Source organism: Ovis canadensis, chromosome 2, assembly GCF_042477335.2.
Source record: "Ovis canadensis isolate MfBH-ARS-UI-01 breed Bighorn chromosome 2, ARS-UI_OviCan_v2, whole genome shotgun sequence".
Classification (NCBI taxonomy): Eukaryota; Metazoa; Chordata; class Mammalia; order Artiodactyla; family Bovidae; genus Ovis; species Ovis canadensis.
Window position 1 is genome coordinate 229,050,776 of NC_091246.1, and position 16,943 is coordinate 229,067,718.

Sequence of the window (16,943 nt, forward strand, 5' to 3'; positions counted from 1 at the left end):
GCCTCTCAAATCAGGGAAGTTCTTAAGGACAAAAGCCCATGAGAAAAGCATTCCTTACTGAGCTGCGTCTTAACTGATCATGAGGTTGGCCCATATTTACCTGCCATGGTATTATGGAGGAAATCAGTATTCTGTTAACCCCTGACCCCTCGGATTTGCAGCAGACAAAGGACCAATCTGGAGGCCTGGGAGAACACCGCCAAATGTCAAACAGCAGGGAAGCGATTGTTACGGAAACAGTTGGCTTGGGCACAGCCAGCTTCATTGGGGCAAACTGCTATTCACAGAAACAAGCCATGAGGAGATAACGCCATAAAATATGAACCAAATGGAACCTTTTTTGCCTTACTTCTAAACTGTTGGCTTTATGGGACTTCATGCTGAACAGTATGAAAAAAATCCAATTTGCTTTGAAGCGCATTACTCTGTCTAACATCCTAATTATTGTTTACATTGCCATTTGCCTTCTATTAAGAATTGAATAATTACCCAGCACTTCATAGTTTAAAAATACAAGCAAACAGGATTATCGGGGTAATTAAGAAACTGTACCGTAGCTTTGTACCAATGTGGAAAATATCTGTACATGGAGGGGGAAATGATAATTATCAATCAACTTACTTCAAATGGTATTTTCAGGATTCTGAGCAATTGGAGATCTGTAACTTATTAAGAAGAGGTTAGTAAGATCACCTTTGAGAAGTGTGAGTCTGTTTAAATCCATCCTTAGAAACAAGAGCCAGATAAGCAGCTGAATTTTCTCATCCAGTAATGACACGACAGAACATACCAAGTACAGAGCCTTCTGCTGTTCTTTAATCCTAATAATCCACCCCAAATGGACTTTGAACAGCAGCATCATCAAATTTTGTCAGGCCATGTGGAGCTGAACCAAAGCTCTTCCACATTTAGATGTTGTTTTAGCTGACCCTGCCTACACTTAATTACACTGCAAAGTCTGGATCTGCCCGTTTGCTGCCCTGTGAAATTAGTTCGAAGTCAAAACTAATTGAACTTCAAAAACATTTCATGCCAAGTCCTCTTCTTTTAGTTTATAGAATACATACAATCAGGGCCTTCTGAAGACAGTACTATTTTCAAGATGAGAGTGAAGTTTGTAGGGTTAAATATGTATTGTACTGGCATTTTCATTCTGAGGGAATAAAGCAAAGGTTAAGTAAATTTGGAGACACTGGTGGGATGGGAAAACAGGAATTCAAAAGGCAACATTCAACCCAAAGCAAATACACATACAGAATAAGGAACAGAATTAGCGTCAATACAACTTTGAAAGAAATGTATGTGGCACAGGAGTTAAAATAAGGGATTTTAATCATGATTTTAGGTATGCAGCTGGTTGTCTTCATTCATGGATGTATGACACTAACATGCTGAAAATACCAGTGATTTGTGCAATCTACACTTTCAGGATCTATTTGTTGAAGGGATGAATAGGTTCCAGCCTACAAGTGACCTAACACCTATATTTTCAGAACTTTCTGAGATCTGACAATTCTTTCTCCAAGAATTTTATCTTTTAACTTGACAATTTTTGAAAACCCTTTGTTGGGCCACTTCTAAGCATTCCTAGCATAATCTGCACAGTGCTATCTCCTGCCTCCTCAGAAAAAAAACAGGGAGATTCCTGCTGAAATTGTCAGGAAACAGATTCACCAAGACTAGGTTCCTTCCCAAAGGTCAAAATAAAATGAGCAGCAGGAGCTTGGGTTGTTTCACATGGGGCAAGGGGCCCCGGGAGTGACAACCAGCCACACTGGGGGAGGGCCGGCGGTGGCGGGGGAGGAGGGGCGGGGTGCACAAAAGGGGCCCTGTGCAAACACCCCACTCTCCGCCTTCCACCCCCAATCTCTGGAAGCATTCAAATCAAAACCGAATTAATTTGCATGGTGTCTAAATCATTGGGTTCTGCATAAACAGAAGGAGATTTTGGCTGGAGTTTCCAAAGGAAGCTCTCTAGCCTTTGTGAAAGGGGGAAATGGGTGTGCTGTTTTGCATGAGGGCGCATACAGAATATGCAAACGAGGGATCTGCTGCCGGCAAAAAAGCAACCCTAGGCCGACAGCTGACGACCCGCATTCACCCAGAAATCGCTCTGGGTCTCCAAAGGGAGTTGTCAGCGGCACCAACCTGATTGTTTCCCCAGAAGCCCAAATAGACCCTGAATATTCATAAAATGTCCATTTAGTCATGGGACTATTAATTACCCTCCAGATCCTGGGACCCAGTGACCTCACCTGCTCCCACCCCCCACCGCAAATGGCCCAGAGGTACCAGCTGTAAGGGAGAAAGGTTTTATGCCCTCAGTGAAAAAGATACAGTCTCTCAGGGTCCCATGGGCCAGCTGAGGCTTTCCTTAATCATTCCTTCTCGCAAGCACAGTAAAACTAAAGAGAGCACTGAGGCATGTTATTGGACGCAGATAAACCATTTTTAAAAAGCTAAGAGCTACAAATTGCTGCCTGATTTTATAGAAACATCTGAAGGGTAGAATAAATGTCATCCTTCTAAGCTACCTAAATCTCCAAGATTCTGAAAGTTTCCAGAGCTTCCGGATCTATTTTGATTCTAAAAGTGTCTGCAGACGACCCAGGTACACTTTCTGTACCTGCAGGAGAAACAAAAAGCTGACACTTTTTGTGCAGCACTTCTCAAACTTCTGGGTCTCTGGACCCCTTTACACACTATTTAAAAAGACTGAGGATGCCAAAGTGCTTTTGAGTATGTGAGTTAAAGATACCAATACTTACCATTGGCAACTGGAACGCAGATGAATTTATTTTTAAGTATTGATAATTAAACTCATTACATGTCAACACAAATAATACATTTTAATGGAAAAAGAACCAAATTTTCTAAAACTAAATTAGGGACAAGAGTGACATTGTCAATGTCTGGCTTAATTGAGGATGGCGGGATTCTCATATTTGCTTCTCTATTTAATTTGATGAGATATCACATATCAGGTAGCCTCTGGAAAACTCCATTCATGAGAAAAGGGGAGGGAAAAGGCAAATAGCATATTAAAGTTTTGACCTGTAGACTACAGGATAGGGTCTTGGGGGAACCCACCTGCAGTAAGGGCCACTACAGTAAGCTGAGGAACAGAGGACCTGACCGATAGGGACAAGACCAGTCATTTCATATTGCCCCCTACACTTGGATTTTTTACCACTGCCCTCACCTCTCCACGCAAAAAAAACCTGCTTCAAAACCTAAACCATTGTTGGACAATGACCAAATGGCCTATAGTGTCACCATATTTCTACTGAACGAACAACAAAAATAACAATAACATTTTCCACTTCTTAGGCACTTAACGATTCTAGGCACAGTGCTAGACCCTGTATACATACATGCGTGTGTGTGACAAGTCACTTCAGCCGTGTCTGACTTTTTGTGACCCCCTGGACTGTAGCCTGCCAGGCTCCTCTACCCATAGGATTCTCCAGGCAAGGATATTGGAGTGGGTTGCCATGCCCTCATCCTTATATGTGTGTCTCATACATAATAACATATCATTGTCACCAATTTGCAAATATAGACTTGAAGTTAGGGAGGTTAAGTTAGTGACCATGATCATCCACCTAGTTAAGTAGCACACCTACAAACTAAACTCAGGTCTCAAACTCCAAAGGCAGATCTTAGCCATTTCGTACTAATAATTATGTTAGCGCGTAGACTAAAGAGATTTTTGAACATCCAGGTGTAGAGATGGTTCATAAATACAATGAAAATAGCTAAGACCCAACTGAAGTAGGAATTATAAACAAGGAGTTCATTAATACATGTCACATACAAAGATCCTGATATATCATGTTGACTCCCCGAAATGTTACTCCACCAAATAAATGTTTAATATGAAACAGGCCACAATTCCTTCTGCATTTATTTATTCATTCATTCAATGAACATTCAATGAGACACAACTATGCTCCTTAATTGTCAGCAGTGTTACTTGTCTGGTTGTCCTGGACTGAACTCCTTCAGTATATATGCTCATGGTCAAGAAGGTTTATTAAAATTATATGTCCATGAAAAAGCCAGAAAAATAACAAAGCAAGGTTAACCAGCCAATTTTTTTTAAAGTATATGTATGATTTACAAGTTAAGCTGTCGGTTTAAAAATATTACCAGAAAAAAACAAGATCCCCGAACTATCCATCAACAAAGAAAAAATTAAATAAAGTATGATATATTCACACTACAGAATATTAATTATCAATTATGAAGGATGGAGAAAAGTTATATTCTCTAATATGGAATAAGAAGATGACTCCATTTCAGTTATTTTTTAAAATATACTGTATAGATATATTTGGGTTGTCTACTAAATCATAAAGACTGATAAATCAGAAATAAGCTGGAGTAAGAGATTGAAGCATACAATTCTTTTGTAATGTTAAATTCATCAATTAAATGCAAAAAAAAAAATGCTCCCAAAACCTAAGTATTAAAATTCAATGAAAGTCAAATATATATCATGACCACCCCTGCTTTGCACAGTAGTAGCTGAAAAGCCATTTAATCGGTCTTTCTCCCAAAGACTCAAGTCTTAACAGAATAATTATGTCTTAATTCATTTTTGAAAAGTACAAGGAAGCTCAGTTAGATTAAAATAAGTCATCAAATCTTAAATACCAGATTCAAAAATCCCTAACTGAGATAATTCCTACGTGATGCTTTAGTGAATCCAAAATAGACCATTGCCTGATTCACTCACAAAAGAAGCCTGGTCACATGTAGAAGGGAAAATAAAAAAGTATAACAGAAAAAGGACAATAATTAAACCCTGCTCTTCTCGGATATAAAGAATTGCGTCTTTCAGTGATCACAGCCATGCTTCAAAGTCAGAGATAAAAGCAACCATGTGACTTAAGCAATTGATTCTTAAAGACATGATTCAAAGGTGGAAGAAAAATTTCAAAAGTGGAAAGAATATAACAGCATCTCTCTGAACTATATTTTAAATGCATCCTTTCTGGTACTTCTTTCTCCTAAGGTTCTTGTATAATATATTAGGAAAACAAAGTAGTCATTTTTTTAAACATAGACCTCTCTCTTTTTTCAGAGCATGAATATGAAATATTTCTATTTTATAGCCATCAAAGCATTTCCATCTGGTTTTTTCTCAGAAGAGCTTTTAATAAGAAGCTTTTACTGATATGAAGGCATCATATATGTAATGATCCATAATAGAGGTCCCTAACTATATAGGACCACAAACAATTTACAGCAAAATTATATATCTAAGCAAGGTTTGATTCCTACCCAGCTTAGTTTTGTCACAGTTGTGATTATTTGTCCTTAAGTGACTTCATAAGACTGTTTTCTTTTTATTAGTATTATTTTTATACATGCTCTCTGAAAATGCTGCTTATTACTGTTTCAGAGTAAATCTGTAACTTCCCTTTCATTTTTCAGATTTTTAATTAAGCAAAAAATAAGGTAATAAAGAATCTTTTCGTCTCTTCCTCCAGCTTAATATTTTTGAAGTAATAAAAATAATCCTGTAAAACATCTGGAACATTCCCTCACGGAGGGGCAGGGTTCGTACTAGGGGAGAGGGAGACATGTCTGAGGTGGATTTTTTTTCCTTTCTCTGACTAACTGGAACAGTTTCTTACCCTCTGCAGCCCATCACTAGGCAAGTTCAAACTACTGCTAATGCCAGCCAGACATTCTCCTGCAGGAGACAAATGAGTGGCTTCCACTCTTTTTTTGTCCTGCTGAGACTGAGCCAAATCATTTCAGAAAATGTTATTCTAGGGGAGGGTGAACTTGCAGCTGCTGCAGAGGGCAAGCCCGCCATCGCCCTGCCACTCCTGACACTTTTGACGGGGCTCCTCGCCCTCCGTCTGCATTTGCATGTACTGCTTGGAGGTAAGAACTCCAAGAGGAAGTGTCCTTCTGGCTTCAAGGTCTCTGGAGGATTCTGGCAGATGATCAGGGTTCGATTCAAACAACAGCATACCCCAGGCCCCCACCGGCCCTGGCCATTTTTGCCCAGGGATCTTTTGTCAAACATTTAAGATCTTAATCAATCTTCACTCTGACCTCCCAGACCCCAAGGAAGATGGATGAGGAAGTAGGTGACCTTTCACCTGTCCTTCTATTTGTCCTGCCACAGAAGACCCATTGAAAAGACAGTTGGGGAGGGGTCTGCTGCCAGAGTTCTGAAGACTTGCCCATTCTCTTTTATATCCTTTCTTAAGCTTCCTTTACACCCCGGTCTTTCTTGTTCCGCTCCCAAATCACTTTTCTTTCACTCAAAGGAAAAGTTCTCTTTCCTATAGCAGAGGGGGGGGGGGCGGGGGGAAAGACACTCTCCAAATATCATTTTCAAATGATCCTTACTCATTGTTAGGGCAAAGGCAATGCTTCCTATCTTTGTCCTTGACTTCTAAGAGTGGCTTGAAGATGCACTTCCTTTTTACCGTTTCAACTCAACACCCTTAAAAGTCAACAGTTATGACCTTGGTAAGAGTGATAAAAGAAGCTAGCATTAACATCAGTTTAATACTTTATGATCTAAACAGTGGGGTTTTTTTTTGGTTTTGTTTTGTTTTTTACCAATTTTACATCACTGTGTCCTCTAAGTCTCTAAGCTAAGTACAATTATTATCAACCCATTTTATAGATTAACAAACAAAGGTACAGAGGGTTTAAGACACATGCTCAAGGTCATGCAGCTAAAGTGACCAAACTGAGACATATTTCCTTATGTGGATGTTTTTCTGCTCTACCTAGATAATCCTGATACCCCAGTAATGATGGCACATGCCTGTGTGCATGAGTGCAAAGTTGCTTCACTCGTGTCCAACTCTTTGCGACCCCATGGACTGCAGCCCTCCAGGTTCCTCTGTCCATGGGATTCTCCAGGCAAGAACACTGGAGTATGTTGCCATTTCCTTCTCCAGGGGACCTTTCCAACCCAGGCATTGAACCCACGTCTCTTATGTATCCTGCATTGGCAGGCAGGTTCTTTACCACTAGCACTACCTGGGAAGCCAATGGTGGAACAGATGGAACCAACAATTTCTTATTACTCTTAAGATGTTTACAGACTTGACTTATCTCTTTTAAAAAAATCTCACTCAAGTTTGGGATTTAAGAATTCTTGTGATTCAAGTTTTTTCTTCCTCCCTAAATTTACCAGAGATTCTTACCTGATAGTGTTTAAAAACAAGCAGTGCAAGGTTTTGTGCAAAAAGTGTCTTCTTGAAAGATTTAATCTTTCTACAAGTAGCAAAGAAAGTATGTGGGTAGCTCGAGAGAGTGCAAAGAATGAAGATTCTCAACAATAGCTTAATCAAATTTTCACTTCCATTAAATATCTAGTCTTGTGTTAGGAGCAGTTTGCTCAGAAATGTACTGAACCTAAGCCTTGCAGCCTCAACCTTTCTATGAATCACGTGATGATGAACTGTATTTCTAAGATTATTTCCATAAAGCCTTCCACTACCATGTTCAATTGCCTTTGCATTCACTCCCTCCTCCATCTTTTTCTCTTTTCCTTCTAATTTGGGTTGTAAAGATGTCAAGGAGTTTCAAAGTGCAGCAATGTATGAGTTACTGAGCTGTGTGACAATCGAAAATCAATGACATTAGTTACAGAGAGATGTAGTAATGCCAGCAACCTGAACATCTGAGCAAAAAATGGAAGACAATGTGTTTTTTAAGAAACATATATGTAAGAATCTTGACATGTTAAGATGTGCAAGTCTTGTCTTACAAAAATCAAGAAAGAAGAACAATTTACTCTAAGATGCAAAGCAGTATTATTACCCTATTCATTTCACTCTTCCTGCTATGATGATTATAATTTAGGTGCCAACAATGCACTCATATTTTTCTAACATTAACACTGGAATATACTTCAGGGTTTCCATTTGGTACAGCTTACCTAGTAGTTGCTAAGCAAGAAATTAACCTTTGTTAAAAACAAAACAAAACAAAACAAAAAAACCTTGAAATTCAAACGTCTAAATTTTCAACTTTACCTTTTGACTCAAAGTCAACAGAAAAGGTTGCCAGTCTTTATCCTGTTTTATATTTTCAATGCATTTAAAAGACATTCATTGTTAGCTACTTCTAGAAATAACTATAGCACGTCAAGAAGAACACTTATGATCTCTGACAGGAGAGATATATAACCTCTCTCTATGACACCAAACTGCCCTAAATGCAACTTTCTTTAGGTTATAACTGTTGATTTCCAACTGGTCAAGTGGATTGCTCTATAGTCAATCCCACCCTGTCATTAAAATGGTTGAAATGCCAGACAAATTGTTTGGCAGTCAGTTATTTCGGACTCTTTAATCACCAAATCAGATGAACCATGTGGTAGTACAGTCTCCAGCTCAACAATCACCCTGAGAAGAGATTAATCTGATCTGTTCCAGAGATGGGACCCAAAGTTACATGCTTGAGTAGTAACTGTAACAAGACTGGCAGCAGCAGACTATTGATAACCACTGAAGATAAATACCAAGCAAAAATACAAGTCTTGAGATAACTGATTTTTGCAAGCCTTAATTCACATGTGATATGAGCAATCCATATAAATATGGAATACTCCCAGCCTTTACTCAAAAACAAAGCTACTATAAGAAGTCTGCAGACTCTCCCCAAAAGGGGAAATAAGGGAAGAGGGAACTGCAGACAGGGTTAAATAAGAGGAAAAGAAGTCACCTTAGTAATATGATAAATAGTCATTAACATGACCAAAAAATCCCCAAACAAATCTGGATTTCTTCAAAAACTCAATAATCAAAATGGATCACAATTTACTACTGCCTCTGACCACAGATCCAATAAGAAGACTCTTACTAGCTCTTTGTCACCTCCTCAGGGAAATCAAGAGGTCTTCCATCAAGATTCAGTTCACTCAGAGACCCCATCATGGGAGCTCAACGAAACAGAAGGCACGTGAAACGCTGTCACTCCGCTTTGCTGACCCATGTCTACACTGCTCCACAAGGCAGGAAAAACTGGACTTTCCTCACACAGTTCGATTTTAATCAGCAGGAGGAAACTGGAACAACAAACCCTAATTTGACATTGAAATCATTCAGGGACATATCCACAGGAGGAGAGATGTTTACCAACAGGAGAACCAGGGTTCGAAAATGTGTGGGTCCTCTTGAAGCAAGGATCAATCAGGGCCCTTTCTTCAGCCTGTTCATTTACATTTCAGAGGGCACATCAAGCCGGTTCACATCTGAGTGCCTGTTAGCAAATGTGTTTGGCCTTCTGCTGATTACAGCAGTATTATTTATTTTGTCAGTATTAGAATCGTCTTAGCTTTGCCACCTGGAGCTGTAGCACTTACTCATTAGACCCCTCTGTCCCACCACATCCCACAGGGGCTGCTAATTACTGGCTTTACTCCATTTAGTCTCATCTCTGATTTAATTACGTGCACTAAGCCCTAATGAAAAGTACAATATGGCTCTCCTTACCTTGGCATTCTCCATTCCGCTCTTCATGCCCGGCATTGCATAGGCAGTTGCCAATGGGTACCAGCCATTCACCATCTGCCCCGCAGTACATTTTTGGCACATCCTTCTCTTCTGAGTTGTTGACACAGGAGCCTCGAACTTCCACCAGGGAAGAAGTATCAGCGCCCGTGACGGTGTCCGGAAACTGGGCCAGATTGCGAACGGTGAGCGGACACTTCTTGTAGAACACGCGGACCGATACCAAGGCGATGCAGGCCCCCACATCCTGAAAAGCCAGATAGAACCCCTTTTTGCTCAACGGCCCCACATCCCGGATCTCCGTGTTTAGCTTCATGATTCGGTCGCCAATGTCTACTTGGGTGAAGCTCTCGTCGGCTGCGATGGTGTCAATTTTGGCAAACTGGCTCTCTCGGATAAAACGCTCTTTGTCGTTGTCTGATTCATAGTAGTACAGGTTAAACGTCTCCTTGCAAGTGCCCATGACACCCGGGAGGCTGTTGCAGTCCCTCAAGGTGAACTTGATCTCGATGTACACCCTCTGAGCCCCTTCTCGGGTGATCCAATCAGTTCGCAGCCAGTTATTCTGGCTGGGCTCCATCACGTTGCAGACTTGGTAGGTTCGGATTGGTGTATTTTTTTCATCCATAATACTCACTTCCTCCCACTGCAAAGAGCCAAAGGAAATGCATCAGTTGCAAACATTTCATCACACAGTGATTTACCAGTTCTGTTCTCCCCTCATAGGACAGTGATGATTTTTGTTTCAATAAGAAAGAAAACTACTGAGCACCAATTCCTCATCAAGATGGTACTGTACTGGGGAGCTATTTTCTTGTCACTGTTTCACTCTTTTGCCTAAAATTCCAGAGGTATTACTAGATTGATTGCTTCTGAGTTCTCAGGCAGTTCCTGGTGGTGGTCTAACAACCTCAAATTCACCTATTACAACAGCTGCAATTTCAAGTGGCAACAGTTCAAATTTACTCATAAATGAAAAACCAGGGATGTGTATTGTTCCAACAACTGAGCAGAGACCTGCAAATTAAGAGCAGGAAGAGCAGAGTTTGCCAAAGGAAGACAATTATCAGTTAATTAGTGGTGCTCCTCTCAGAACTTTGCTCTCTAATACCTAAAAAAAATGGCAGTCAATTTTGTTTTTTCTTTTCTTTTTGGCATTGTCATTACTCTTTAAAGGGGTAAAGAAAATCTCACTATTCTAGTTTCGGTAATCCTGGAAAGACAAGAGGGTAAACTTTATGGTTGGATTTCTCAAATACACTGTCATTTAAAATGGTAGGACACTTTTCAAGAGCATGTATTCAGTCCAAAAGTTTGTATACTGTTCTTATTTTTAAAAGAAAGCCGCATTAAGTAAACATGAACGTACAAATGCATTGCTTCTAAATAGTCTGTGGATATTGAGAAAAAAATATACTAAGTGGTGTTTATGATAGAAAGCCCAAGAAACTTAAAGCATGGTAGGGTTTTCTTTCAATCTACTTTGTAACATAAAGATTCTCACAGTGGGATAATCTGAGTTAAAATTCACTGTGACTAGCATTCTAGTTTCATTTTTGCTGTGCTTTTAAAACAATCCTAAAAGCAGCAAGATAATTTGGGGGCTCCTACCAGACTAGTAGGCAGCCTCCAATTCTTCATTAGCATCTACAGTAATGGCTTTATATAGAGCTGGTATAAATCAGCTTAAATATCTAACACATGAATATAATTAGAAGAAAAAAGATAGTTTAAAAAAATCATATTCTATAATAGCTCCACTTAAAGTTCCATTCAATCCAATGAAGTACATAGAATCATAATGTATCTTTTAACAGGTTTCCCATCTGTGCATTGGAAAACTATTAATGGATGGAAATGTTACTATGTGAAGGGCCATAATACATAAAATTCTGCATCCCTTTCATCTGCCACCATTATGAAAGTTGGAACTGAAAGAGATAAGTGCCCTGTGGTGATTAAAATTTATTTTTATCCACTAAGCAATAAATCACCAGTAATTTACTTATTTGGGGAAATTCATGTAAATCCAAAAATAGATCCCCACCTTCAAAAAAACCTACTCAGCATGCTTCTCATCTCAGAACAAAGGAAATATGGAAAAACACATTTATCAATGTAAATGAAAGCACATAGGGACATCTCCACAGTTCATACAGATAATTCAGATCTAATTCAGATTTTCCAGCCAAACTTAATTGTCTAAACACATTGATCAATTCACCAGAACAATGACAAATCTCCCCTTAGTTTTGCATTTTACAATCAGTGTCAGAAACTCAATATTCTCCTTTAAATGAATACTGCCAAGAAATTAGGTTTTTGCTACAATGTTGCCATCAGGAGTCATCACTTTCCATTATTTTCATGTTCTGCTTAGCTGTTCTAATGGAAAAATGAAACCATAACTCATTTTTGACCTGGTGGTATTGTCAAATAAGGTTTCTTTTTAAAGATAACAATAACAACAAACAAATGTATGTCATTATTGGTCAAAATTATAATTTCAAATTTCCAACCAAGGTGTGAACTGTTCTAAGGATAAGTAGAGATTTCAGAATAATTAAAAAATAAACCCTCAAATATGCTTTTACACTAAAGAAAGAACTTTTAAAAGCCAATCCATCTCCTACTTGGTAGATATCCAATTTATCCCTTCATTCTAAGTCTGCAAATGTCTTCTTTATTACAAAAGCTAGAAATTAATTAAACTTTATAATTTGGCACATAATTTTTCAAAGGCTACTATATATTTTAGAAGGACTAATTTTCTTACAGACAAGTTCATTTCTTACCTTTCATAATAATACTTAAAACATTACACATACATGGCATTTCAGGAAAGGGAAAGAGAACATTCTATATTCAGAAGTCCACATTCTGCCCATAAAAAGTTCTGGGTTGTGTATAATCAGCTATGCACAGTATTTTTTTTAAGGGACATCAAGACAACCAAAAGAAGTTTTGTGTCTAGAAAAAGTGATCAGATGGTCTTTCAACAGTTCTCAGGAGTTGGGGTGTGGGGAAGGAGATGTCTATGGCATGTTAAATTACAATAAAAGCTTTCCAAAAACAAGACAGACCATGAACTACACTTAAAAAATGTGCTACTCCTTGCTTTTAAATAGATCGCATGTACATTGAGTGTAACAGGTCATATCCAAAATCATGCTAGATATGTCCTCTCTTTAAACTTGGGAACAATCAGTAAGAAAAATAAAGCTCATTATATTTTTTAATGCAAGTACTGATACCTTCATTCTCAGTTTTGCCAGCAGTTCTAACACTTTCAACCTACAGAGCAAAACCCCTGGTGTAGCATGGGAAAGCCTCCTTGAATCAGTGACCTTTCCAGGGTATAGGATTAACAAGAGTCTGACTCTCACAAGATAAAGCTGTACCTTTCTTCGCATTCAAAGGATGAGGGCAATTGCCTGCAATCAGCGGTGAATACAGCCTGTCTACACTGCCAGAGACCTGCCAATCACTCTCCCTCCCATTAAAAAAAAATAAAAATGGTTTTGAGGGCAGACTAGAATTTTTCAGCAGAGACCAAACCAACTGCAGTCAAGTTCAGGCTGAAAAACAGGAAGGCAGGGCAATCTCCCTTTTATTTCAAATGGATGACAAGACTGGCTTTGGAAAAAACCAGCCTAAAATTCTCCTTTTTCATGTCCTCTTTCTTGCCTTATTTGTGACACCTATCTTCCAAAAGTTTCTATGAATTTTTTTTTTTTTTTTCAATCCTTTATTGTTTATTCAATGGTCAGGTGTGAAGCGCCACACTGTGTGCTGGCATTACAATTGTTGCCTGATAAGAACTCCTAATCTTTCACCCCTCCCACTGCTTTTAATCAAATGACTGAGTCATAGACTATCAAGCGTGTAAAGGTAGGATGATATGCTTAATTCTTAAAACATTTGAGAGTTATTTCAATTTGGCAGAAGCCAGAGTTACACGTTGTACTGATTTCTTTCCAAAGCCGATTCATTCTGACCTCTTATTAAGGTGTTGGGGACAAGGGGATAGGGTAGGAGAATGAGACTATCGACCTAATTCTATTCTCAGAATCTTCTGATATAGGCAGTGATGGCAAATTCAAGAAGAAATGAACAGTGATGCACCCTCTCATACTTTAAGAATCCAGTCTCCCTGATCCAGTCTCCCCCAAAGATCCAAGATTCCAAATACTTTAACTGTCACATTTAATACCAACAATGCACAAACATGGGGCTTTTTTTTTTTTCTTTCTGCATAGACATTGCCCCTGGTGCAACACCTATGCAGGTTCATAAGGCTTTCTCTCAGTGTGCAAGTGAACAGCAGCTGATTTAAGGTTCTCATAGCAAGTTACAGAGCCCCCCACTGCTCACACACAGAGCTAAACCTGCTTCCGGTACAATTGGAAATGTTTTCTCTCTGGTATCTTTATTTATTCATTTTCCTCATCTGGAACATAACAATTGCTTTAAAATTAACTCTGTCAGGATTTCACAACTATCACAGGAATAGGCATCAATTCTAATTTGGTCCCCAGATCATGTTTCTTGTCGGTGTTTTAGTTTTAAATGGGCATCTAAGGCGATGCCTCCACCAGTCTCCTAGTTTTGAAACCCCTTTCTGCCCTTTTGGATTCCAGTTCTGCCATGACAGAGCTATCCAAAGGGAGTATAGGATTTCTCCAACAAAGCGTAATTCACTTCATAGGCCATGGTGGAAATCTGACCCCCTGGCCACAATCAACAAGAATCAAGCCATTAGGACTCTCAGAAAGTGGCTAATCACTCCTTTTTACCCTGTGGATCAGAGAGCAATTCGAAAAACTTACCCCTCCTTCCAGAGGGCTGGCTATCCACCCAAGTTCTCCCTGAACAGATCTGGAATCCAATAAGGTAACTGCAAAAAAAAAAAAAAAAAGAAAGAAAGAAAGAAAGAAAACCAAAGAAAAATAGATTAATTTCCAATTGCAAAAAGCCAATACTACAAAAAACCATTTGCCTGAGCGTTTCCATATGTGCCGAGGGTGTGCATATCCAGCTCTGATCAAAACCTAAACTCGGTCTCACTTATGTAAATAATCATTACTCACTTGATCTTCTCCCCTCTTTAAATCTGCAGGTTCTTATTTATTTAACTTGCTTAGCATTTAAAATTCCATCCTGGGACTCAGTTGATTCATTTTCTAAAAAGGATGAATAGAGAATCTGAAGTACAATTCAAAAAATAAATATATCTATGTAAGGCAGTTACACTCCAGAGCAAAATCTGCATTCATCTCTGTCTGGTATCTACTAGAGTTATTTGTTTTTGCAAGTTTCAGATGACCGCATAACTCATCATCATGGTGACAGAGCCACAAGTGAATTCTATCAGAGAGTACTCAAAGGGTCATGAAAAGGCTCTCTCTCTTACCATTTTTTTTCCCCCTCCACCACCAAATAAATAGGCTCTAGATGTGGTATCCGCTGTTTTTTCAAATATCAAAGTTTCAGAAGGGAGGGATGGCAGACGTGTGGACTTAGGATGCAAATACACTTTAAGTATTCGCTTTCCCAGGTCTTTTTGAGGACAATTGGAGACTACTCCTTTGGAAGGAAGGATTTCCTCCAGGAGGAAATCACTGGTTTAAATTTGAGATGTGGAGGAGAGCTGCCGAAAAGATTTACTGTGCTTGTGGTACACCTATGAGCATGCATCCAAGCTTGGGACGACCCGGAGGTCGACTACACACCCCGCCCAAGCTGGAACAGTCCTAGGCACGGAGGGCATTGAAAAGGACGCCATGAATTCCTGAACTCTCCACATTCTCTTTCCCACCGAGAGCTGCAGGCCTGGGGTCGAAAGGCCTATCTCAAAGAAACCACTGGGTTATTAATTTGATCAGCGAAGATAGCTCTTTGGTCTGGGGGAGGGGTGGGAACGCGAACCCTTCATTCTTGCTCCAGCTCACCCCAACTCTGTCTTGCCCCCCGGCTCCTGAATTCTGCCCACATCCCTATTCATTTCACCCCGACGTCAAAGTAGTTAAACCGAGCCTCTTTCTCCTGATTTTCTCGAGAAGTCTGAATTCCTAGGGTCTCTTAATTATTTTAAAATGTAGAGCTTTCCCTGGTTTGCTCCAGCCGGGAGTTGCGCCCCCCTCCTTTCTCTCCTCTCGGTCCCTAGAGAAAAGCCCGCTACATCCATTTGGATTTATGTAAGGTGGATTAGGGACACAAAGGGAACAATAAGACCCAATTTACAAAAAAAGGGAGGGAGTAGAAAGGGAGGGTAAAAGGGAGAAAAGAAAACGTGATGGGAATAAAAAGCAACAAAATGAATTAATTTTTAAGGGGGAGGAGGGGTCGGAGAGGGGGTGACCCCCCCCACTTTCGACAGCAGCCTACAGCTTCATCAGCGCCTTTTTTTGTCTAGGTTTCCCAAGTTTTCCTTCCAAAAGAAAAGGCAAGGCGGGGGTGGGGGGGGGGGGGTAGGAAATCTCTACGTTTGGTGCAGAAAGGTCTTGAGGGACGTCCTAACAAGAGTGCGAAGTAGGAGGAGAACGCGGGATCCAGGATTCGGCTCAGAGGAACGCCTCTGGGGACTGAGGGGCAGGAGCGACCGAGACGGCCCTTCTGAGGGAGGGAGGAGACCAGGAGGGTAAGAGAGCGCCCCTTTCCTCCCAAGCCGAGCCGTGTCTGCCGGCAGGTGTGTAAATCTCTGGGAGCCTCCGTCTGGCGAGCTCTGGGTACCGGCTGCCCAGATGAAGCTAAGTTGGTTTTTGGCTCCCTCCTTCGGAATAGGGAAAACGATAGACCGTACGGGAACCGATGGACGGATCCTGGAGAGACAGACAGACTGACGGATGGACGGATGCGTGGATGGGGGAGGGTGGGGAGGTGGAGGAGTAGACGAGACGGATGCGCGCAGGCTCGAGGGCGAGCATCACCAGAACACACGCGCGCCCAATCGGGGCACTCGAGCTCAGGCACACAATTGTCCGCGTCCACGCGGGCACCCGCGCACCCACATCCACGCATATGCGCCCGCGCGCAGACACACACGCGCACGCAACTCGCCTTTCTCTGAGATCATTGGAAACTAAATGATCAACCCCCACCTCCACGATACAGGCACACACACAGTCCTCCCAGCACGTCCAAACCGACGCGCAGAAAACTGAGCACCCGCACGGAACCAGTCGGTCCCGCACGTTCCCTCCAAACTAACCCGGGGTACAGTTCTTGGGGCCAAAGCTAAAACTCGAGTACATTCAACTTGCCAGCGGGTTCCCCAGGTCTGGGGATGACTTAAGTAGCTTGGGGCCCCCTCAGCCGACAATCGCACCCCACAGGCTCGGGGCCCCAGTGGGGAGAAAGGTGTTTAACGCCGGGTGCTAGAAATCAGGTCACCGGCGCCCGCCGAGCGGCGCCACGACCGCTGTGCGGCGGAGGCTCGGAAGC

General features: G+C 40.9%; 1 protein-coding gene across 4 annotated transcripts in view; it reads right to left on the minus strand.

Moving 5' to 3' along the window:
• The window catches only part of EPHA4 (EPH receptor A4), a 178,048-nt gene that overhangs the window by 159,081 nt on the left and 2,024 nt on the right, over window positions 1-16,943 (minus strand). For all 4 annotated transcript variants that reach the window (XM_069574653.1, XM_069574654.1, XM_069574652.1 and 1 more), the window contains exons 2-3: window positions 14,330-14,397; window positions 9,483-10,146 (exon numbers count right to left, since the gene is read on the minus strand). In XM_069574653.1, coding sequence (XP_069430754.1) covers window positions 9,483-10,146; window positions 14,330-14,397 — 732 coding nt within the window. The remainder of the gene's footprint in view (window positions 1-9,482; window positions 10,147-14,329; window positions 14,398-16,943) is intronic.